Source organism: Gordionus sp. m RMFG-2023, chromosome 1 (genome assembly GCF_954871325.1).
Source record: "Gordionus sp. m RMFG-2023 chromosome 1, tfGorSpeb1-WG-v2, whole genome shotgun sequence".
Lineage (NCBI taxonomy): Eukaryota > Metazoa > Nematomorpha > Gordioida > Chordodea > Parachordodidae > Gordionus > Gordionus sp. m RMFG-2023.
The window spans coordinates 11,264,058-11,289,613 of NC_088775.1; the positions used below are offsets into that span (position 1 = coordinate 11,264,058).

The 25,556-nt window shown below is 26.5% G+C and overlaps 1 protein-coding gene across 1 annotated transcript; it reads left to right on the forward strand.

The window, feature by feature from the left end:
* Positions 1-506: 506 nt before the first annotated feature.
* On the forward strand, positions 507-25,309 carry LOC135922280 (beta-hexosaminidase subunit beta-like). Its single transcript, XM_065456687.1, has 13 exons — positions 507-613; positions 1,529-1,659; positions 1,809-1,988; positions 2,356-2,402; positions 3,635-3,745; positions 4,676-4,777; positions 5,050-5,188; positions 5,535-5,730; positions 5,838-5,925; positions 23,754-23,940; positions 24,136-24,229; positions 24,486-24,590; positions 25,189-25,309. Exons 1-13 carry the CDS (start codon positions 507-509, stop codon positions 25,307-25,309), a joined length of 1,608 nt encoding a protein of 535 aa, XP_065312759.1.
* Positions 25,310-25,556: the final 247 nt, after the last annotated feature.

The following is a 25,556-nucleotide window of genomic DNA, read 5'->3' on the forward strand; positions in this document are numbered from 1 at the left end:
TAATCTCGGTCGGTTTTTATCATGCTCCGATTTTGGTCAATTTCTATGATTCGTGATTAGATCTGTCAAAATTTGTCCCTCTAAACCCGACCCGAGTTTCTGCTAAGTCATATTTTTGAACATTTTAATAGCCTGTAAATATAATGCTAGAATCCCATTTACCATTTTGGAACTTATGATTTATATATCAAAATCTTATAATCTCGTTTATATTTTAATTAGTATTTATATTTAAGACTCTTCTATAAATTAGTTATCTTTATAAAACCATCTATATTTAAACGTATTACTTTATTCACAGTATTACTGGTACAGCTACATTGCGTATATAATTATTAATGATCCGTATATGTAATGTTTCTAACCATTATACATCGGAATGTTATATCATATTAAAAAATACAATAATTTATTTTTAAAATAATGTTTATAACAATACTAACGATTTATTACACTTCTACTATTTACCCTAGAAATCTATATATCCTTCCGGTACGCCGTGGCCTATGCCAAAAAATATAAAATTTGAACCCATTTCTCTATCGTTAAATCCTGAAACGTTGGTCATAACTTCTGATTTGCAATGTGATATCCTCGAAAAAGCTTTCGAAAGGTATATAAATATATTTTATTTTTCAGATAAACTTATACTAGAAATGAATACCATCTAATATTTGCATTATTCGTATTTTCGAATCTGAATAATTGGATTTAATAACAACTTATTTGATTTGATTCGTTGAACACTCCATTCGAAAATTATATTCTTCAAAATTATTTTTAAAAAAGTGATTTATAAATGTGGAAAAGACATAAATTAATAAAAAGGTCTCCAAGGAACATGTTAAATAATTAAGAGTAATTTCAAATATTTATGAATAATTTTGAATTTTTATGCATAATTTTGACTATATATATTTACAAATTAAACCTGAAACATTTAATAATTTAGAACAATATGAATTATATTTGATAATAAAAAAAAATTATTTGACAGATATTATATTTTCCTTATCCGTAATCAATTCGAAATTTTTATTCTTATTCGTAATACTAGTCGAATATCGGATAACAAATAATTCGTTTTAGTTATAGATAAACTAAAATAAGAATAATTGAGGAATCAGTTTTATGAATATGTTAGCGGCATTGTGTTTTTTCCGGCGATGTGTTATTTTTTCAACTTTAAATCATTTTTTGAGCGCATTTTTTTTAAATTTAAAATTTATCTGAAATGTATTCCAGCATGTTTGGAAAACCTACCCTATGAATTTCAGACAATTTTGCGATGAACATTTGAACTTAATATAATTTGTATTAGTTTTTCTCTAGATTTTATAAATTATGAATAGCAAAATTATTCACAAGATAGCTATTCTAAACATGCTGGAATATATTTCCGGTAAATCAGATTTTTAAATTTTATAAAGTGCTAAAAAAATTATTTAAAGTTGAAAAAATAATAAATTGCCGGAAAAAACACATTGCCGCTTACATATATATATATTTAATTTTAATAATGGCCCAGATACGCGAATATAATGTTTTCGGACGAAAATTATCACATTGATCCAGAATTACCACAAATCGCTAAACTAAATCTAATCATTCGATCTAAAATCTGTGAATCCTATCCTCCACCAAACATGGATGAAGCTTGTAAGTTTCTTTGTGTAATAAATTTACTTGCATTTAATTTAAAACGTCAATTTTTTTTGACAGATAATAATAGTCCTTCATTAATATAAAAACATATATAATACATATTTTTAATATATATATAATATCGTTTTCCCTTATCTTTTTAGACGAATTATATTTTAAAAAATATTTCTATGACCCGAAACGCAACGATATGCAAAGCCCCGATCTCAACACTATACAAAATCAAATATATCGTGACAGGGAAGAAACCCTTTCCGACATTAGCATTTATGATGTGTACGAAGCCCGCATCATTTCTCAAACGATTTGGGGTGCTTTGAGGGGTAAAATATTAATATATATTTATAAATATGATTACCTCTTTTTTGGGGTCAAAGTAGTATTATATTATAGCGAAGGATGTTGCTTGGTTGTATCTTTGAAATATGAGATATTTAATTTAATTTGCGTATATTCAGTGTGGTGGGAACTAGAGCCTGACAAAATCGAAAATTTTAGGCCCTGATCCAACCGAAACCCGGTGTTAGGCCCAGTTTTTTGCAGCCCGCGTTCCGAATTTAAGAAAAATATTTACCATTTTCTTTTTAAAAACTTTTCCAATTTTTTTTTAAAAATACCGACTCTGTAGGATTCTAGTGGGAACTAAAACACTTATTTTAATGATTTCGTTTAAAAAATATATAATAAAAGGTCTAGAAACATTTAGTCAAATGATAACGTACACCAACAACAATACGGTAATGAAATAAGGATAAGTGAATATGAATAATTTTAATTATATTATATATGTATATAAGTAACAATATTATGATAACCAACAACAATACGGTAATGAAATAAGTTGATAAGTGAATATCAATAATTTATATTATATATATATCTATATAAGTCACAATATTATGATAAATTTAAGATAGTTTAAAAATTAGATAATTGGATATTACACATCATGAGTGTAAATTTTATTTGTTAAATTAAATTTAAAAAAAACAGGTTATGTTTATGCTTTTTCTATCTGAATTTTTGATTTTTTACAACCTTATAATTAGTTATGTTAGCTACCCGGCATTCAGTTTGCGCAAATTCGCGGCGAAGTATACAAAATTAACTTTATTTTTGTATTATTTGCCCCAAGTTCGTGTGGTATCTGAATGAAGGGTTAGTTAAATCGAGCCAAATGGTCCGATTTATTTTGAGGATTTGATATTAAAAATTAAAGGCCCAATTAACTCTAATAATGATTATTAATATTTTTTTGTGGGCTTTGATATATAGTAACTATTCTAAGATGAAGTGGGTTGTTAGGGAAGGAGATTGTCAAAGGTCATAGTCATATTGGGAGTCAAACTCTGAACTATCCAACTTGATAATAGATATTTTGGCGAATGCATGTCAGCTTGTGCACTAAATCAATATCCCAATTTCAGTTATGTAAATGCATATTTTCACGAATAGTATATACGCGATAATGCATTCACAATAACGTTTTCACGGTAACACAATCTCTTAATATATTCGCGAAAATGCATTCACAGTATTAATTTTGCATATATATGATAATGCATTCTCGTTTGTAATGTACTGATGATGTTTATTACCAATATTTTTTAACTGATTTGATACGTAATCACCTTGAATATTTGTCAGTTTTATTAAACTCGTATTACGACAACCAAGGTTGTAAACCCGTATCGGGTTCAGGAATTTTAAACTATTTAGGGGAAATTTTGATAAAAGGAATCATCAAAACCTTCGAAAAGTGGTCTAAACTCACCCCAGGTCCATATTACCCTGGGTTTGGTGGGTTGCCTGTTAATCGGTCTCTCTGTCTGTAATTTAAAAATGAGCGATCATACAATTTAAAATTTCTGAACTCGAATTTGGGTTCAAAATTCTGACGACAACAATATCATATTCATTATCGATTAATAATATTGCATATTTTTCACTTACCTAACAAACTTCACAGTACGTAATAAACAAGCAAACAATATACGATAACCCGCGGTTTAAACATAGAGGACTATTGGTAGACACTGCTCGAAATTTTATATCAGTACCCATCCTGAAGAAAATATTAGTAATCTCTAATATATAATCTCCATAATCAAAACTTAATGCTTTCGTATCATTTAAACTACTTAAATTATATAGCATAATGATAATTTTTGCTCATCTACCAATATCGGACCCGAAATCCCCGTTTCAAAAGTGAACGCTCTATTGGTGGGCTATTGAGATTTGATATTTTGTATAAAATTTATTGCTTTTGCCTTTTTTCTATCAATAGTGCAATACTTGATGTAATTTTTACATTACATTATGGATGCATGGCTCAGGTAATATCTTTGTTATTAAATTCAAAACAGGCTTGAAAATTTTATGAATATAATAGCCAAACCAATTTTATAAAAATGAATATATTTTTGATTAAATTTTATTAATTTACTATACAAAATTAAATTTTAATTTTTGTTATAATTCATATTGCTATTAACCAAATTAAATGTTTCATTCTTTAATTATTTACACATTCACTTTGGGTTTAATTAAGTATTATATTTAAAAAATAGTTGATAAGGATGAAAAATTTAACTATTAAATATTAGAATATTTTTTTTAATAATGAAAATTCTGTTCTGCAAAAGTTACATTTATTCAAGGTATGCCAAGCCAAATAAGTGTTGGATGGATTAATTTGTATAATTTATTACCGCTCATGTTTCTCAATCATATAATAACTATCAATTTTTGTAATTTACTTTTTCCATTCCTCTTTTATTTTTCTATCCAAAAATAATGACGTCAATTCATTTGTTATTGTCAGGCTTAGATGGATTATTTTTATCGCAGTGAACAAATAACTTTTTTTAAAAAAACTCTATAATGAAGAGCTTTAAAATGCTGGGATATATATATGTTGTATTTGAAATAAATTTGGGGATTAATTAAGAATTTTACAAACTCTAGATTTCGCTATTGCATTCTCATAAATATGTATAAATTTTAGGACGGTATGAGTTATAACAAAATGAACGTATTTCATTGGCACATAGTTGACGATCAAGCTTTTCCTTATGAATCAATCACTTTTCCAGAATTATCAAAAAAAGTTAAACGAAATTAAATATTTCTACTTTTGTTCATAATAATAAAAATTTTAATTGATTATAATCTTTATATAGTAATCAATAAATTTTTTAAGGAGTTTATTAACCTGACCCTAAGCAGAGATATATATTATTTAAGCTTACTAAAACAAAGTTTGATTGTGCTCATTGGTCAACTAACTCAAATAGAAAATAGTTTAGGCAGGCAGGGCACACCACTCTGCGATAAAAATTTATAATTATGTATACAATATTTCTTATATATTGAAAATAGGGTGCATATACCCCAGAACACATCTATAAACAAAATGATGTTGCAGATATCATAGAATACGCTCGATTTCGAGGAATAAGGGTTATACCGGAGTTTGACACTCCTGGCCATACATTTTCATGGGGGAAATCTCATCCAGGTTATTAACAATTATATTTTGGTAAAAGATATATTACGAATTGGAAATAAAGCTTTTTTTTGAAAAAATTTGAAAATAATGGATCTTTTATAATTTAAAATATTTTTTTTTGAAAATATTTAAATCCGATCCTTGAAGTTGGCCTCAAATTGCGCGATTTTTAAAAAGTTGCGGGATAATATATCCCAACACCTTGAATTTGGTAATTTTTTAAATACTTAACATAATGTTTTGTAAGAGTTTGATAACGAACTAAATCTCCTTTAATTTGAGGCGACTATAAAAGAAAATTTGGAGTTATCGCTGGTTAGCCAATTGTAAAAATAAATAAAAAATTTATGTTAAGAAATTATGACCTCATGTTATGGAGATGGGAGAAATCCTAATACACCTCGTTTGCCTCATCATCGTTCTAGAGAGAATTTAGACCCCTTATCTCCTATTACTTACAACTTTATAGAACGTTTGTTTAAAGAAATATTTCGCATATTTCCTGACCCGTATTTCCATGCTGGAATGGATGAGGCATATCCCGCTTGTTGGTAAAACTTTATTTTGAATTTCAATTCACATCGATAATCATATTGTAAAAAATATAAATTTTTTTAAGAGGATGTCAGTTTTATATTTTTAACTAATTATTAAATAGGCTTTCAAACCCTTACATTAATAACCTAACGTCCAATACTTATTCTGACCCTTACAAAATCGCTTTCGATATTTATATCAATCGTACGGTAAATATCATCAATAAATATCACAAAAACATCATTGTTTGGGAGGACCCGGTCGAAGATAAAATAATTGTATAAAATTTTTAAATATTTTTTATATCGTCTATTTTATTTTTGTAAAAAAGATACTTTTAAAATTCAATTAAAGGGGCAAAGATGTGAACTTGCAAATAGAGGAATTTAAAATTGTTTGGTTTGGACATATTAAGACACAGACCAAGCAGCGACCGATTTATGAACAACCGTTATAACCCAGGGTAGGTTCAGACCCCTTTAGGAAAATAGGTCTCGGTTAAGTTTCTGCTATCAAAATTTCCGTTAGAGTTTAAAATTCCTGAACCCTTCAATTTACATCTCTCCAGTGGCGTAGCTAGGAATTTTTCTTAGATGGGGTCCATACATATAAAAGCCTGGGGGGTTCGGCCCTTTTTCCCGGCCCTCGGCCGGGTTAATCATACAAATTATAACCATATCTTCTATAATATATACATTTTTTAAATGTATCAATAATATGTTATTATAATTTAGTAGATTATTCAATGACTTTATAATAATACTATCCAGAATAATTTCAATAGTAATATAATATCTTTTCACAAACATCAAAACTAGAAAAATATAAATATTAATGGCATTTATTTAATATAAAGTCACTTTTAAGTCTTTTGAACGTATAATCTGAAAAAAGATTTAGCTCTGGGAGGGGACCAAACCCGAAAACCACCCCCGTAGCTACGCCACTGCATCTCTCCATCCTTTAAGATTTTTTTTGTTCGGCTGAATAAATTTTTGAAAATCCGATCAAAAGCACCCCACTTAAAATAAGGCATGATTTGACTAAAATTATGTTGCAAGAGCGGAAATATCATAAGTTAGTTAGTTTTCCCCCGCATCATTTCATTTTAGACTATTTTATCTTATGTAAATAATTTATAACTCCCCAAGGTAGACTTAGAACGTTATATCTTAAAATAGTTGTTTACGAAAATAAAATTGGGTTTAGACATTTAAGCCAATTAATGAATACAAATAAAAAATTGCTCAATCATAATAAACACTTTTTAACAAAATATTTTTATTTATGAATATAAAATGTTGACTAAGCAAAGCTCTCACAAAATTAGTTTATATTTTAATAGTTAGGCCATGTCCTGGTTTGACTTAATTCCGAAACTTATTTTATTTTGAATTAGGAGGTCCTATTTTGGTGTTTTAATAAAATGTTTACATTAAATAGATATATTACTTTAGAAAAAGAATCGCAAAGATACTGTAAATCTCTATTTAAATGAAGCTAGACCACTAAACAGCCTGTTTAGAAATAAGACGAACCAGGACACCGCCTTTGAAATTATATTTGTTTTTTTAAAAAAAGGTTTTCATTAATTAATATATATTATACCAAATTGTTAACGATTTTTTTCAAAAATGAACAAACAGAACTTTACTAAATATTAAATGCTATTAATATTTTTTCAAACAGCCTATTTAGAAATAAGACGCACCAGGCCACAGCCTTTGAAATTATATGCTTGATATAGATTTTTTTAAAATCTAAGTTATACTCGCGAATAATCATTTTATATTGAATCGTTTAAATTTTACCAAAACATTTACACTAATAGTACATAGGCTCGGTGGCGTCAAGAGAAAGGGAGTTGATATTTTTAGAAATACTTGTTTTAGACATTTTGAAAATATTAGCTAAAAATAAGAAGGGTTGTGGATCCGAATTGGTAGTGTTGTTAAAAAGTCGAGTTCACCCGACTCCGACTCAGAGTCTGAAGTCATTAGTCGTGAACTCGAGTCGTGAACTCAAGTCGACTCAAGTCGTGAACTCAAGTCGACTCAAGTCGTGAACTCAAGTCGTGAACTCAAGTCGTGAACTCAAGTCGACTCAAGTCGTGAACTCAAGTCGACTCAAGTCGTGAACTCAAGTCGACTCAAGTCGTGAACTCAAGTCGACTCAGGTCGTGAACTCAAGCCGACTCAAGTCGTGAACTCCAGTCAACTCGAGTCATGCACTCAAGTCGATTTGAGTCGAGAACATGAGTTTTCCATTTGAGTAGTAAACTTAAGTCGACTAGAGGACGAATATTTCGAATAGGTATATCGTTCGTTATTTTTAAAATTTTGTGAAATTTTTTAAAGCAAATGGGTAAAATATATATTATAAACATGTTAAATTAAAATTTCAATGGAGATCTACCATAGATAAGTGACAATTATCATTTTTAATTTTTTATTCAATTTTTTTGAACTTGCTGGGTAAAATAATAAATTGTAAACATGTTAAATTAAAATTTCAGTGAATATGTACCATAGATAAGTGACATATCTAATTCTCAACTCCCTTTTGAAATTATTTTAATATATATATTTTGAAATTATCACATTACTCATATCCATTATTTTTAAATTAGGTTAATATGATCTTGTTGGTAGTGTTGTTAAAACGCCGCGAGTCGCGACCCCGACCCAAAGCTCGGGTCGTTTTATTCGACTCCGACTCAATGTTTGGGTCGTTTTTTTCGACTTCGACCCAAAATATGGGTCGTTTTTTTCGACTCCGACCCAAGTCCAAGCCGAAAAAAACGACCTCGACCCAAAATATAGGTCGTTTTTTACGACTCCGACTAAATATTTGGGTCGTCTTTTTCGACTTCGACCCAAAATATGGGTCGTTTTTTACGACTCCGACTAAAAATTTGGGTCGATTTTTTCGACTTCGACCCAAAATATGGGTCGTTTTTTACGACTCAAACTTGAAGTTTGGGTCGTATTTTTCGACTCAAACTTGAAGTTTGGGTCATATTTTTCGACTCAAACTTGAAGTTTGGGTCGTATTTTTCGACTCAAACTTGAAGTTTGGGTTGTATTTTTCGACTCCAACTCAAAGTTTGGGTCGTTTTTCTGACTCAGACTCAAACATCGGGTCGTTTTATTCAATCCGACCCAAAATATGGATCTTTTTTTTTAAAGTCGACTAAAAGTTAGGGTTACTTTTTTTCACCCTTAACCCAATATCTAGATCATTTTTTTTGACCAAAAGTCAAATAACATTTAGTATATATTAATATTATAGGCGGGAAAGTTACTTAAAGCTTCTTTAAATTATAATACTCTGGATTAACTATTCATCATAGTTATTTTTTAAAATTTTTAAGTGAAAATGCACCATAGAAAAGAGCCATTTGTTATGATGGTTATTTTTGAACTTTTTTAAATGAAATAGATAAAAATATATATTGTAGACATGTTAAATCAAAATTTCAGTGAAGATGTACCATAGATAAGTGACAATTGTCATAATCGCCATTTTTGAGCCTTTTTAAAGGAAATAGCTAAAAATATATATTCTAAACATGTTAAATTAAAAATTCAGTGAGGATGTATCATAGATAGGTGACAATTGTCATAATCGCTATTTTTGAACTTTTTCAATTTTTTTAAAGGAAATAGCTAAAATTATATATTCAAAATGTTAAATTAAAAATTCAATGAGGATGTATCATAGATAGGTGACAATTGTCATAATCGTTATTTTTGAACTTTTTTCAATTTTTTTAAAGGAAATAGCTAAAAATATGTATTCTAAACATGTTAAATTAAAAATTCAGTGAGGATGTATCATAGATAGGTGACAATTGTCATAATCGCTATTTTTGAAATTTTTTTAAAGGAAATAGCTAAAAATATATATTCTAAACATGTTAAATTAAAAATTCAGTGAGGATGTATCATAGGTAGGTGACAATTGCCATAATCGTTATTTTTGAACTTTTTTCAATTTTTTTAAAGGAAATAGCTAAAAATATATATTCTAAACATGTTAAATTAAAAATTCAGTGAGGAAGTATCATGGTGACAATTGTCATAATCGCTATTTTTGAACTTTTTCAAATTTTTTTAAAGGAAATAGCTAAAAATATATATTCTAAACATGTTAAATTAAAAATTCAGTGAGGATGTATCATATATAGGTGACAATTGTCATAATCGTTATTTTTGAATTTTTTTCAATTATTTTAAAGGAAATAGCTAAAAATATATCCTAAACATGTTAAATTAAAAATTCAGAGAGGAAGTATCATATATAGGTGACAATTGTCATAATCGCTATTTTTGAACTTTTTCAAATTTTTTTAAAGGAAATAGCTAAAAATATATATTCTAAACATGTTAAATTAAAAATTCAGTGAGGATGTATCATATATAGGTGACAATTGTCATAATCGTTATTTTTGAATTTTTTTCAATTATTTTAAAGGAAATAGCTAAAAATATATCCTAAACATGTTAAATTAAAAATTCAGTGAGGATGTATCATAGATAGGTGACAATTGTCATAATTGTTATTTTTGAATTTTTTCAATTTTTTTAAAGGAAATAGCTAAAAATATATATTCTAAACATGTTAAATTAAAAATTCAGTGAGGAAGTATCATGGTGACAATTGTCATAATCGCTATTTTTGAACTTTTTCAAATTTTTTTAAAGGAAATAGCTAAAAATATATATTCTAAACATGTTAAATTAAAAATTCAGTGAGGATGTATCATATATAGGTGACAATTGTCATAATCGTTATTTTTGAATTTTTTTCAATTATTTTAAAGGAAATAGCTAAAAATATATCCTAAACATGTTAAATTAAAAATTCAGTGAGGAAGTATCATATATAGGTGACAATTGTCATAATCGCTATTTTTGAACTTTTTCAAATTTTTTTAAAGGAAATAGCTAAAAATATATATTCTAAACATGTTAAATTAAAAATTCAGTGAGGATGTATCATATATAGGTGACAATTGTCATAATCGTTATTTTTGAATTTTTTTCAATTATTTTAAAGGAAATAGCTAAAAATATATCCTAAACATGTTAAATTAAAAGATCAGTGAGGATGTATCATAGATAAGGGACAAAAAATGGTTATTATATATACGAGTAGTAAGGTACATAATAATTTTTAAGTGATAAAATGAGATGCTAATATATTTCTTGTAATTTTAATTTATAATAAAATTCTTAAATCTTTGAAGTTACTAGTTAGGATAAAAGTTACTTGGCACATCATACAATGATATTTATACCTTGTTTTTTTTTTCGAGAATAAATTTTATGCGATATCTCATGAAGGAAATTACATACCATTGTACAGAGAAATAACTTTGTATATATTATCTGCACCAATATCTTTTATATCAATCTCTATCGATGACATTTTAAATTATATTGGAAACTAGATTGTGTAGATTTCTAAATATTAATTTAAAGGATTAAGATTTTAGAATTAATTATAAAAATATCTTAATAATTTTTATATACATTTATTATTTAAAATCTCTCGTTTTAAGCCTATTTAGCAAGAAAAATATTGACTAATCCTGAAATAACGATAAGATATCTATACCTTTATATAATCTATGAGGAAAATTGCTCTCATAATATTCTTCTTAATAAAATAGTGAATAATTAACGCCTGAAAAAAAGTATAGCGCTTTATAACATGGTTCAAAGTTAATCCCAGTATCAATTTTAATTTGTAATTTTTCTCAAGTGTTCAAAATTCTAAATCTTAATATCAAAAACTATTTTAGTTATCAATTTAAAGTCAAATAATATTAAAACACTAATATTCTCCAGTATTCATAAAAAACAACAGCCTGAAACAAGAATACTATGCTCAAAACATCTTAAATATTTGATACATTTATAGTTTAAATATTTTTATTTAAATTATATATATTTATTAATGTACAAAAAATTTAATTTAACAATATATATAGATATAAAAATTATGTATAAAATTTATTATTCATGATATTCATATCCCATGAATTTAAACATAAACACTGTTTAAGTGTTTCGGAGGCCATGCGATTTCTTTTCTTTGTTACGGTGTCCATCCCTCTTGAGAAGACACGCTCGCTCTCAACGGATGTACTTTGCTGCGACAAAAAATCTTTAGCCAACATGCAAAGGTACGGAAAACGCTCAGAATTACAGTACGACTTAAAAAAATTCGACTTAACACTACATTTATGAAAAATATGGCTCGCCTAAATTATTAAATTATATTTAAAAAAATTCATATTTTAATTGAAAAAATGCATCCGGAATCGCAAATACTTATTTAAAAAATTTATTGTTTTTAGTTTAAAAATTCCATATGGAAGTGAAGTGACTATTTAAATTCTAAAATTATAAAAGATATTTTATTTTACTTTTAGTGGTGCCAGCTAGACGGCAAATTTGTTGAGATTTTTTCTTTTCTTCATTGTTAGGGTTAGGGACAGGGTTGCCATGCCTCCCCCCATCAGTGGGAGTCTCCCACAATTTTTTAGTTTACCCACATACATCTCACTCCCACAAAACTCCCACAATTTTTTAATTTCTCCCACAATTTTTTTTTTAGCATTTTAATGTTTTTAATATATAAATAATAATTTTGAGAAACAGTATTTGATTATTTTTATATTTTTAAAATAAATTTTAAATATTTATTCGAAAAATATGTCTAGTTCTTATATTTTATTTTTCCACTAATTTTAAATTCTCCATCCAATCCAATCCATTCGACATTTTCAAAATTTGAAGTTAGAATAGTATGTATAATTATTATAAATATATTTTAAATTTCTAGATTCTATAATTGCAGTGCTCCACTCAACATTTTCATAGAAGAATAGAACTTTTAGAAGTGGATTACTTTGGTATTTCTGCAGCTTTAGTGAGCCTTTATTAAATTATATTCTTCTGATTGCAACTGCATATTAACAGCATATAGTAGATTTCCTATATGTAAAATTCCTAAATATACTTCTGCCATTTATTTTTGAAATTTTTTTTCATATAGGACAGCTTTTATAATCTATTTATTTTTTAAAGGTTTGTAAAATTTTAAAATTCTACGATGGCGCGTATTAGGAGGAACCTGTCAACCAACATTATGCTGACTCAATTCTGTAAATACACTATGGTTTTTGTCAAATTCACTGAGGAATTATCAGATCAGAAAGCTGCCATGCAATTCATTGGTAATGCCAAATCTGCCATATTTACCATTATATATGGTTAGCTATGTCTTTGGATATTTCATATCTGGAGAAAATTTTTTTAATAGTTTTATTGAAGACATTAATTTTGTTGAAATAGGGGAGGATCAAGGGAAATGTTTTGATATCTCCTTATTAGATGCATCTGTTAGAATTGCATATGTTTGCACATCTTTCAAATCGTCAAGAATTGACCTTCTGGATTTATATCCTAAAACATTGTTGATAGCCTTGCTCATTTTGTGTTCTACAAAGTATACTTTTCATTTATATTAGTCGTTAAATATTATGGGGAAAGATTCTACCAACATTGAGATGTTGAGTAACTCTCTGAATGTTGTACTGCATGATAGGTATTTACCATTTCCGCAACTGTAGTTGCATCTATATTATTTCTAATTTTTGAAGAATATTTTTGTTTTGCAATAGATGTTGATAGAATACCCTGTACTGATTTATGCTTTGAAGATTTTTGATACCTCAAAATATCATATTCCCTTCCCCCATTGTATTAACTAATACTGTAGAACAACTTCCCCGCACTGATTATAAATATTTTTTACATTGTAAATTTAAAATTGTTTGTTTTTTTATAAAATCTTATTTATACATTTATTTTTTTACATTGTAAAATTACAATTTTTTTATAAAATTTTATCTTGTTTACATTCTTTTGTAATTAAAAAAGATCGTTGGTTATTATTTTTAAACAAAATTAATATATTATAATAAATAAATATGTTATTTTAATAATAAAGATAGTACTCTAAGAAATTTTGTGTCGTACAGTAATTACCTATTTTGAAAAATAGTTGCGTATTTTATTTTGGAAAATAGTTGGATATTTTATTTTGAAAAATAGTTGGCTATTTTATTCTAAAGAGTTACCTATTTTATTTTGAAAAAGAGTTGGAAATTTTATTTTGAAAAATAGTTGGCTATTTTATTTTGAAAAATAGTTGGCTCTTTTATTTTGAAAAATAGTTGGCTATTTTATTTTGAAAAATAGTTGGCTATTTTATTTTGGAAAAAGTTAGCTATTTTATTTTAAATAGTTGGCTATTTTATTTTGAAAAATAATTACCTATTTTATTTTAGATTAGATTTTATATTTATAAAAAATAATAAGTGGATAACTAAGTCAATTCTAAACCCCGGCCGCAGGCCGGGCCTTTCGGCCTCGCAAAAAAATTTTTTTAGCAATTTCTCCCACAATTTATATATTTCTCCCACAAAATACCTAATTTCTCCCACAATTTGAAAATTTTGACCTGGCAACCCTGGTTAGGGATAGGGATATGATTAATAATCATTTTTTTTAACTTTCCAAATTTTTTTTTATTATTTTTAGGGGTATAAATCTAAATTTTTTTATTTTATTCATTTTTTGTTTATAAAATTATAATTTAATATTATTAACATAAATTTTATTAATAAAAGTTGTCCAATTTAAATCATTTCTTAAATGTTTTACACATTAAAATTGATACTGGGATTAACTTTGAACCATGTTATAAAGCGCTATACTTTTTTTCAGGCGTTAATTATTCACTATTTTATTAAAAAGAATATTATGAGAGCAATTTTTCTCATAGATTATATAAAGGTATAGATATCTATTATTGTAATTTCAGGATTAGTCAATATTTTTCTTGCTAAATAGGCTTAAAACGAGAGATTTTAAATATTAAATGCATATAAAAATTATTAAGATATATTTATAATTAATTCTAAAATCTTAATCCTTTAAATTAATAATTAGAAATCTACACAATCTAGTTTTCCAATATAATTTAAAATGTCATCGATAGAGATTGATATAAAAGATATTGGTGCAGATAATATATACAAAGTTATTTCTCTGTACAATGATATGTAATTTCCTTCATGAAATATCGCATAAAATTTATTCTCGAAAAAAAAACAAGGTATAAATATCATTGTAAGATGTGCCAAGTAAATTTTATCCTAACTAGAAACTTCAAAGAGGAAATATTTTAATATCCTAAAACTTAATATAATATGAATAAAACATAGATGAGTTTATGTGATAGTTGATTTTCTGACCCAGTCTATGACAATAACATATTTAAGAATTTTTTTATAAATTAAAATTACAAGAAATATATTAGCATCTCATTTTATCAAAAAACGACCAAAACTTTGAGTTAGAGTCGAAAAAAACGACCCAAAATTTGGGTGAGCTCTGTTCGAGCCGACTCGGTTAAGCCGATTAACAACACTACTTGTTGGGAAACACTTAAACCTCTGGGCAGATGATAATAGTATCATATATGTTAAATTTTTTGAGGCAACCGGAATGGAGTTGAACTAAAAAGATGCATTAATATAAACATGATATTTTTGGGAACAACAAATTTAAAAATATTTTTTCTTTAATCTTTAAAATCAATTTTAGATCTTAGAAACTACTACTTGGATATATCTAGTAAAATAAGCCCCCCTCTGATTATACTATTCATACAAAAAATCTATTTATATTGTTATTATCTAAATCAGTCATATATAAGAATTTTTATTTATTAAAATTTCAATGTAAACAATAACTTTATAATGAAATAGGTTATATAAATAATGATTTAAAATATCACATTATTTAACAATGTACGATTAAGCTTTATAAATAAAATATCATCAAGTATATCTTTGTCTAATCTTGTCCTTAGAGAGGTTACAGTTAGTGCTAATGCACTAAATGCTCTCCCAACTGAGACCTGGGTGCAAGGAGCAGCAAGAATTATTTGAGATAATATAATTCTGCATCTTATTTTTTTTATTTTGCATTATATATAAAAAAAAAATTTTGTAATTTTTAATTTTAAGTTTAACTTTCTTGTTTTTTCCTTTTATTTTTATTTTCACTTGTTTATTATATTTTGAAATAAAAAATCAGGAATTAATAATGTTATATAAAATAAAAAAAATGAATAAAATAATTGTTTTATAATAAAACCCCTATTTATAAATTTGGGTGGGATACATTTATTTAATGTTTTTTTTATTTATATTTATAAAAAATAAAGTATAAAAAAGGCATTTCATTTTCTTTTCTTTTTTCCCATTGTCTCTTTCTCTCCCTCATTTAAAGGCTATAATCCAAAATTTTTAAAAAAAATTCGAAAAATTTTAAAATTGTATGTTTAAGTATTAAAATTTAGAAAATTGTCAAGTATGTTTTGTAAATGTTTTTATTTTTATGTTTAAAAATATAGACTTATCTTATTTATATATTTTCAATAGTTTCGAAAGTTTGTGAATTTAATTTTTGATAATTTAGGACACAACCCAATGAAAATTTTTTGCAGTTTGATAAATAATTAAAAAAGATACAAAAAAGTTGTTATTTAATTGACATCTGGTAGGTAGTGAGTTCCGTCAGAAACTGTTTTTAGGGATCCCATTTTTCTGAAACTAGCCGGCACTAGCAGTTAGCAAAGGATTATCCCAAGGTCAAAGTGATAGCTTTAGGCTAAAAACTAGGTTTAGCCGATTTTTTTTAGCCTGCTAAAAATTGACTTAAGCTGCTATATAATAATTATTACCCTACAACCCACCGCTAACTTTGAAAAATCCTGGATACTCCTATTGTGGGCTAGATAAGTCTGTATAAAATTTTTGGATGAGTTGACGGTAAACCTATTTCATTTTTTTGGCGGGTAAATTTTAAGATTGATTTGTGTTTTTTTTAAAAAAACTAATAAATAACAATAAGAAATATAATATTACAAAAAAAATAAGTTTAAGAATAAGAATAATAACAATAATGGGAGAGAGAGACGGAGGAAGGAGGGATTGGTTATTTATTTTCTTCTTATTATAATTTTTATTTTATTTAAATATACAAATATAATTTTATTAAATAATTTAAATTTTTTAAATATGGATTCTTCTTATATGAATTTTTTATTTAACACGATAAATTCTGAAAATAACCAAAGTGATGAAGACGTGCCTGATGATATAGAGATAGACCGTGATTCGGAGGTAAAATTATATATTTTTTCCGTTTATTTGTATATTTAAAATACATGTAGACGGACTTAAGCCAGGATTTTATGGCTGAAGAAGAGTTAAATATAAGCCAAATGTCAGATATATCTACTAATACTACCTCAAGCACATCTCAAAATAATAGTTGCATTAATATAAAAACGATTTTTAAATTATCACCAAAAAAAAACAAAAAGAAGATGCACAATATGTTCTAAAATATTCAGTATACACACCGCATCAAGTAATATTTTAAATTTTATAGTACTCTATAAATTTACAAAAATTTTCGTCGTTTTTTCCCCAAAATCCTTTGTTGCATAAGTGGTGGAACATTGCAGACCTCAGTCACTTTAACAGTAGCATAAGTATGGGTTCTAGTCCCCTGAAAAATATAAATAGCCCCTAAATTTTGGAATTTTTTTCATATTATATATAAAATTTTAGGCAATGTGAGCTAGATAGGGGAGACCGGGGTAAAACGATAGGTATTGTGCATATTTACCTGTAGCCATCCTATCCTTCATCTACAAGATAAAAAAAGTGTAACTCTATATCTATAATATTACATGTAAAGTATTTATCATAATTAGCACATTTAGAATGCGTACATTCAAGGCACATTGTACATTTTAACCATTCATCGCCCTCGCGACTATTTTTATAGTTTTTATTGCAAATAACACATAAACAATTTGATTTCTTTTTTCTTTTCTGAATTAATAATTTTATTTAATAAAGGAGTAGATGTTAGTATTTCTGAGTTCTTTTTTTTAGACATTTTATCGGATGAAATGTTGAACAATTTCGGAATAGGTATTATTGGGTTCATCAATATCATTTATGACATTTTCGATCATTAATACAGATAAATTACTGTCATTATTTGAGTCATAAGTTCTATTCACTGTATGATTTTCCTCATTATTTTCAATTTCAATATTTTAACTAGCATTTGAAATATTATTATAGCAGATATAATCTTGATTTGTAAATATATTTGGGTTTAAAGGATATATGCCACAAGCTGAGAATCCATTTAATATATTGGTGTCACTGTCCTCGGTATACATTTTTTAAGACTCCTGGAATATCATAATCTTCAATTTTGCCCCACATGATTTCTCATCCATGTGTTTTATATTTTTTGGGTAAAAATAGTTTTTTGACAAAATATATAAAACCAGGTAAGTTTTTTAACAGATGAACATAGGTAGGAAATTAGATATAAAAATACATCTTCACACCAAATTTAAAATCTTTGTGCTCAAGGGTTAAAAAGTAATTATCGTTGTTCGGTCTCCCCTAATTTTTTTCCCACTTGTGCGACTGAGGGTTAAAAACTATTATGTTTTAATTTTATAAAGAAAAGTAAAAATTCATTTATTTTAACAGCGAATTTAAAAAATCATGTAAAAAGACATCATACTGATATGATACGGATTGAGAAGACAGAAATGCCAAAAAATCTAGTGGGCATAAGGAAACTTTTACCCGAGGAGATCTTACATCTAAACAAATTAATTCTCAGATATATAATAAAGAATAATATATCTTTCCATTCACTGAATAGTGATTCTTTCAAAGGAATATTTTCTTATATATTTAAAAATGAAAAAATTTGGTCTCGTCAAACGGCCTGTAAATATATTGAAAAGCTATATAAAAGTTTCAAATTAAATCTTATCACTAAGTTAAAAAATATTGATAGCAAGATAGCCATCACCACTGATATGTGGACCTCAATTAATTCGTCATCGTTTTGCGCAATAACATGCCATTATATAAATAAAAAATGGAAAGTTTCCTTTTAGATTTAATTGAGTTACCATATCCTCATAGTGGTGAGGATATATCACAATGTTTATTAGAATCTCTGGATGATTTTGAGATTCAGGACAAAATTATCTCAATCACGCATGATAATGCACTAAACGTAATAAAAGCTGTTGAAAAAATGAATACAATTTATCAGGAAAAATATAAAACAGGCGTATACAGCCACTGATGTTTAGCACATGTTATAAATTTGATAGTAAAAGAGGGATTTTCATACCTAGACAAAAAGCTAATTAAAATAACTGATGTTGTAAAGAAACTACATTCTTCCCCCAAACTGTTACAAAAATACATGCAGCTATCTGGTGGAACGAGGATTCCGTTGGATGTGATAACCAGATGGAACTCAAAATATATAATGCTATCAACAGTGAACAAAGTAAATTATAATATAATTTTTTTATAATGTCTTTTATATTCTACTAAAAGATATATGGTCAATGGTAATTAATTTTACAAAATTTTGACTATATATAAAGGGAACTAGGTCTAGTCGAACCATTTTTTTACAAATCCCAGTCTTCCCTACCTTTTAAACCATAATATAATTATTTTATTCAATAATATTCAAATAATAGTTTTACAATTTTGAAATTTTAGAGATATAACATTGCATAATAATATATTTAATTTATATAGAATTTAGATGCAATTAAAGACCTTGGGAAAAAATATATGGCGCCTTTCGATATAAATGATAGTGAGGCGAGATCTTTAAACGAAATTGAAAATTTTTTAAAACCTTTTTATAAAATAACACTTGAAATATCGTCAGATACTTCTACTATTGGAACCTCAGTTTTATTTATGACAAAGATAGAGCAGATTTTAGACGAAACTTCGAAAAATCATCCCGATAGCGATCTTAAAAATGCGGCTAGTAAAATGTTGATAAAATGTGCAACTTATAAAAATTTGATGAGTTCATTTAGCAATTTTGTATCTACACTATTAGATCCTAAAACTAAATTAAAATATATGCCTAAATTTATAGCAAAGGAGGATTATAATGAAAAATTTAAATCATTATATAAAAGCTATGGTTGGCCATCGCAAAAAGCGAATGTTTATGACTTCTCAAAAGATGATATGGAAACACAGCCCTATTCGGTTTGCATGCATAACGAAATGAGAAAGTAATTATAAATGTTTGATATATTAATTTATAATTTTTAGGGAGGCTTATGAATATCCAGATCTCAGTAGAGATGAATTTATAGATTACATCAAAGAACCGGTTGCACCAGCTTCAACCAATATACTTGATTGGTGGGCCAAAAATAGTGATTTTTACCCAACGTTGTCGCTCATAGCTAAAGATTTCTTCGCACAACAAACAACAAGCGTTCCTAGTGAAAGAGTCTTTAGCAAGGCCGTTGATTTTTTAACGAAGAAACGGAATAGGATGTCGGGGACAACCGTTAAATATTGTATGTGCCTTAATAACTGGGATGTTAGAGATATAATATAAAATATTTCATTTATTATCTATATTGTATCTAATTTATTGTATTATGTTAAAAAGTTATTTTATGTTTACAAAATAAATAAATATTGTGTAATTTATATAATAATTTGAAGATATGTGGTAAAAATCTATTTAATATAAGATTATAAGCTTTTTAACAGCTTTTATCTAAGGTTTCACAAATTGTATAAAATCAAAAAAAATATCATTTCAAATGAACATATTTGATTATATTTTCTTTAAAATAATTCTTTGTATAAAGGGATCCCTTAAAAACCCGCGATGATCCCGGATAGTTCTGATCCTATTAAAAATTACGACAATACTGGGGTCTTTATGATTCTAAAACGAGAAACTATTTTTTTTAAATAAAATTCTGTATTAGTATATTTGATTCGAACTTTAATTTCATCATTTTCTTTTGTAGAAAATTGAGTAAAATTTAACAAAAAATAAAATTATACCTAAAACGAATTATTCACTATACGATTTTATTTCATAAGATTCGTATTTTATGAATAAAAAAATTATTTTATTCGAATCGAATAAAGAAAATATATTATCTGTGGAATATTTTTTTTTATCTATTTATTATTCGATCGAATTATTCTTATTATTTGAAATAATTTATAAATATTAGAAATTATTCGTAAATAAATATTCCAAATTATTTGTTAATATTTCAAATTATTCAGAAATTTTCAAACCCAGAAGTATTTGACATGATTCTTAAGTATTTAAATGTTCCTTGAAAAGTTTTTACTTTTTTTTTCAACATCTATAAATCACTTATTAATTTTTAATATCATTTTTGAATATATTTTTGAAGAATTTAATTTTTGGCATCGAATATTCGATGAATCAAATCCAATAATGTTTTCATTATTCGAACCGATACGAATAAGGAATTATTTAATTCGTACTAATACGAATAATATAATTATTCGATTCGAAAACAAGAATTATGTAAATATATGATTTGATTCTTATTTTTGTAGGAGATTCAAAGAATTTTTTATATTTTTATGTAAATAAACAAAAAATAAAATATTATTTGAAAAAAAACATGATCTAACTTTGTCTGTTTATAAAATAAATATAAAATATAAAAAATGTATCATACAGGACTTTGCAAAAAGTAAAAATAATTATATAAAATAGTTTAAAATAAATTTTATCCACGCCTTTATTTCATTTTTTTTCTGGAATTATTTAGAAGGGTAAATAAATGAGAAAGCCGTTTATTTTAGCTCGCTATAACACCTGGTTCTTGAGATATAGGGGCTCAAATCTGTAAAATTTTTAAAATGCTTATATCTCAAAAACTAATTATATATCATATTGTAAGTAAAAATATTCTCTAAAGGGCTATCAAAAAATAATAAAAATTGGCGCCAAAAGACAATTGTCACTTTTCTAGGGTACATCTTCACTGAAGTTTTATTTAAATGTTTGCAATACCTATTTTAGCCTATTTAGGCTAAAAAAATTAAAAATATTGAAAATAAAAATAACGATTATGACAATTGTCATTAGAATTTATTTAGGGTACATCTTCATAATTTTTAATTTAACATGTTAGCATTCTATATTTATGCCCATTTGCGTAAAAACTTTAAAAATAACGATTATGACAATTGTCACTTTTTCAGGGAACATCTTCACTGAAGTTTTATTTAAATGTTTGCAATATTTACTTTAGCCTATTTAGCTAAAAGAAACAACTTTTTGCCCATTAGCGTCACAAAAAAATCTTATATGTTTAAAAATACCTACCTATTATAATTATCATTTTTCCAGGGAACATCTTCATTGAATTTATAATATAATATCTTTACAAAATAAATTATATTATAATCCTTTTGTGTCCAAAAATTTCAAAAATCTTAAAAAATAACGCATATGACAATTGTCGCATTAAAAAAAAGTTTGACATAAATATTAATAAAAAAATAGAAATAAATTAAAAAGGAATAACTAAAATAAATAAAAGTTAAAGAAAAATTGACAAAAATAAAAAAAATATTATGATTTTCTTAGTACATCTTCAATAAATTTTTATTTAAACATGTTAGCAATGCTTATTTTAGCCCATTTACGTCAAAAAAATTCGAAAAACTTTAAAAACAACGATTATGACAATTGTCACTTATCCAGGGTACAACTTCACTAAAATTTTATTTAAACATGTTAGCAATGCTTATTTTAGCCCATTTACGTCAAAAAAATTCGAAAAACTTTAAAAACAACGATTATGACAATTGTCACTTATCTAGGGTACATCTTCACTTAAATTTTATTTAAACATGTTAGCAATGCTTATTTTAGCCCATTTACGTCAAAAAAATTCGAAAAACTTTAAAAACAACGATTATGACAATTGTCACTTATCTAGGGTACATCTTCTCTAAAATTTTATTTAAACATGTTAGCAATGCTTATTTTAGCCCATTTACGTCAAAAAAATTCGAAAAACTTTAAAAACAACGATTATGACAATTGTCACTTATCTAGGGTACATCTTCACTTAAATTTTATTTAAACATGTTAGCAATGCTTATTTTAGCCCATTTACGTCAAAAAAATTCGAAAAACTTTAAAAACAACGATTATGACAATTGTCACTTATCTAGGGTACATCTTCACTTAAATTTTATTTAAACATGTTAGCAATGCTTATTTTAGCCCATTTACGTCAAAAAAATTCGAAAAACTTTAAAAACAACGATTATGACAAATGTCACTTATCTATGGTACATCTCCACTAAAATATTATTTAAACATGTTAGCAATGCTTATTTTAGCCCATTTACGTTATTTGCAACTCAAGTTGGAAGTCTAAAATAAAAAAAAGTAATAAACAAATATCTTAATTAATAATAATTAATTTGAAATATTCGTCCTCTAGTCAACGACTCAAGTTTATAAAAATATTCGTCCTCTAGTCGACTCAAGTATATAGATTTGAGTTCACGACTTGAGTTCACAACTGAGTCGACTTGAGTTCACGACTGAGTTCACAACTTGAGTCGACTTGAGTTCACGACTCGAGTTCATAACTCAAGTCAGTTTGGGTCGATTTTTTCGACCCAAAACTTAGACTCAGTTTTCGACTAAGTCGACTCGACTCAGTCGATTAACAACACTACGAATTGGGGTTCAAAAATTTAAAATTGCTTGGTTGGAAATTTTGAGACCTCAGACTGATTTAGGCAACCCATACAACCCGACGATGGTTCGGACCTCGTTTAGAAAATGGGTTTTCAATTAAGTTCCCGCTATCAAAATTTCCTTAAATAAAGTTTAAAATTCCTGAACCCGAATAAAAAGACGTCATTTTGAAAATATCAGTTTAAAAAAAGATACTTTAAAAAATATTTAAGGTCAAAACAGAGCACCCCCCCCCCCCCCCCCCAGATTCATATTTTAAATAATTAATATATTAAAAATAGTTGCCCAAAGATATAATACTTCAAGTTTGGAAGAATTGGGGATTCGAAGTATCGCTAGCTCACAAAATTCAGCAATACGCATTATTGGGTCACAAGTTAATAATATCAGCACCTTGGTATTTAGATGAAGAATATCGTAAAGAAGATTGGAAAAGATTTTACACGTATGAACCGGAAATGTCTATGGGTATTTATGCAAGTAATAACGTAGCTATTTATTTTTTATTATTTAAAAATATCTTTATTTATATAAAAATTGGTTGAACGCGGCAATACTTTTTTAAAAAAGCAACGACTACAGCATTAGTTAAAATAAATTGATTTCCTTTTTTTAAACAACGATATTCAAATTAGTTTTTTTTTAAATCAAAATTATTCAAAGACTTGGAATCTTTTTTAACTTCGCCGATTATTGGGGGAGAAGCTTGTATGTGGTCAGAATATATTGACGGGTCTTCAATCTTGGAAACTATTTGGTTTCGATTATTTTAAATTCAACTTTTTTTAAAAAAAAACATTATATTTATATCATATACAAATACATATTTTAAATAGGGTTATCGGGCAATAAGCCGCGACATTTTACTTCAAACGTAGCGGAAAATCTTTTTTAATAATATATAAATAATTGAGCCTGCTCTTCATTAAGGTTTATTATCAGATTGCCGATAGTTAATGTAATAAAGTAAACATAAGAAAACAAATGTAAAGTTGTGCAATTTTTTTTACTAGGCCTAGAGCATCGGCTGTCGCTGAAAGATTATGGAGTCCAAGGAGAGTTAACAACATTGATAATGCGGAACTAAGATTAGGGGAGCAAAGATGCCGAATGACTAGGTAAAAAAAACTTTATATTATACTCCATAAATTTAATTAAATATCGAGGATGGCTGGAAATATTGAAGAGTAAACTTTGGTTTTGAATTAAAAAATAATTTTTTTTTTGTTCTTTAGACAGTATCCAAAATATACAAAAAATCGATCTGCTGATTTCAAAACTATATCAAAAAGAAGAAATGCTTTTTTTTAAATATAAAATTAAAACATGTCCAAAAAATAATTCAAGAAAATTTTATAACTTTTTGAATTTTTTAGAAAAAATTTTGGACATATATAACCTTTATATTTTTCAAGAATTATTTGGTTTTTTTTACAAATAATCTAAATCATTTATTGAAGACTATTTTTTAATTGTTTGACTCAAGTTTAAAATTAAATTTTACATGCCATGGATTCAAAATAAAATAAATACATAAGTCTAAAATTTAAAAAATTAATTTTTTTGTTAAAATGTTTAGTTTTTAATTTTAAAACTCTAAATTTCACTAATTATAAGGATAAAATTTTAAGTTTAAAAGAGAAAGAATTAATTCATTATTTATCACACCCTATAAATAATGAATGAATTTATACTTTTATTAAATGTAAAAATTAGACGAGGAATTGATGTTAGACCTATTAAACCTGGATTTTGTGGTAAATATGATTATGGATTAAGGCCAGATTCGACTAATCCTGACAATATTACCGGAAATTGGATTCTACTTCCGTCATAAATGATTTTAATTTTTTTTTAAAAATCGGTTATTAAATGTTCACGAATTATTAAACAAAATCGAATTTATTTATGCATACAAATATTGAGTTTATAGAAAATATTTTAAATCTCCTCAGGTAAATAATTACCCTTATGTCAGTTATTTACATTTTAAAAAACCAAACTATAAAATATAAATATTTTTTTTGCCAAATAAATATTAAAGCATATGTTGTATTCCATATTAAATCAACCAAAAAAAGTCG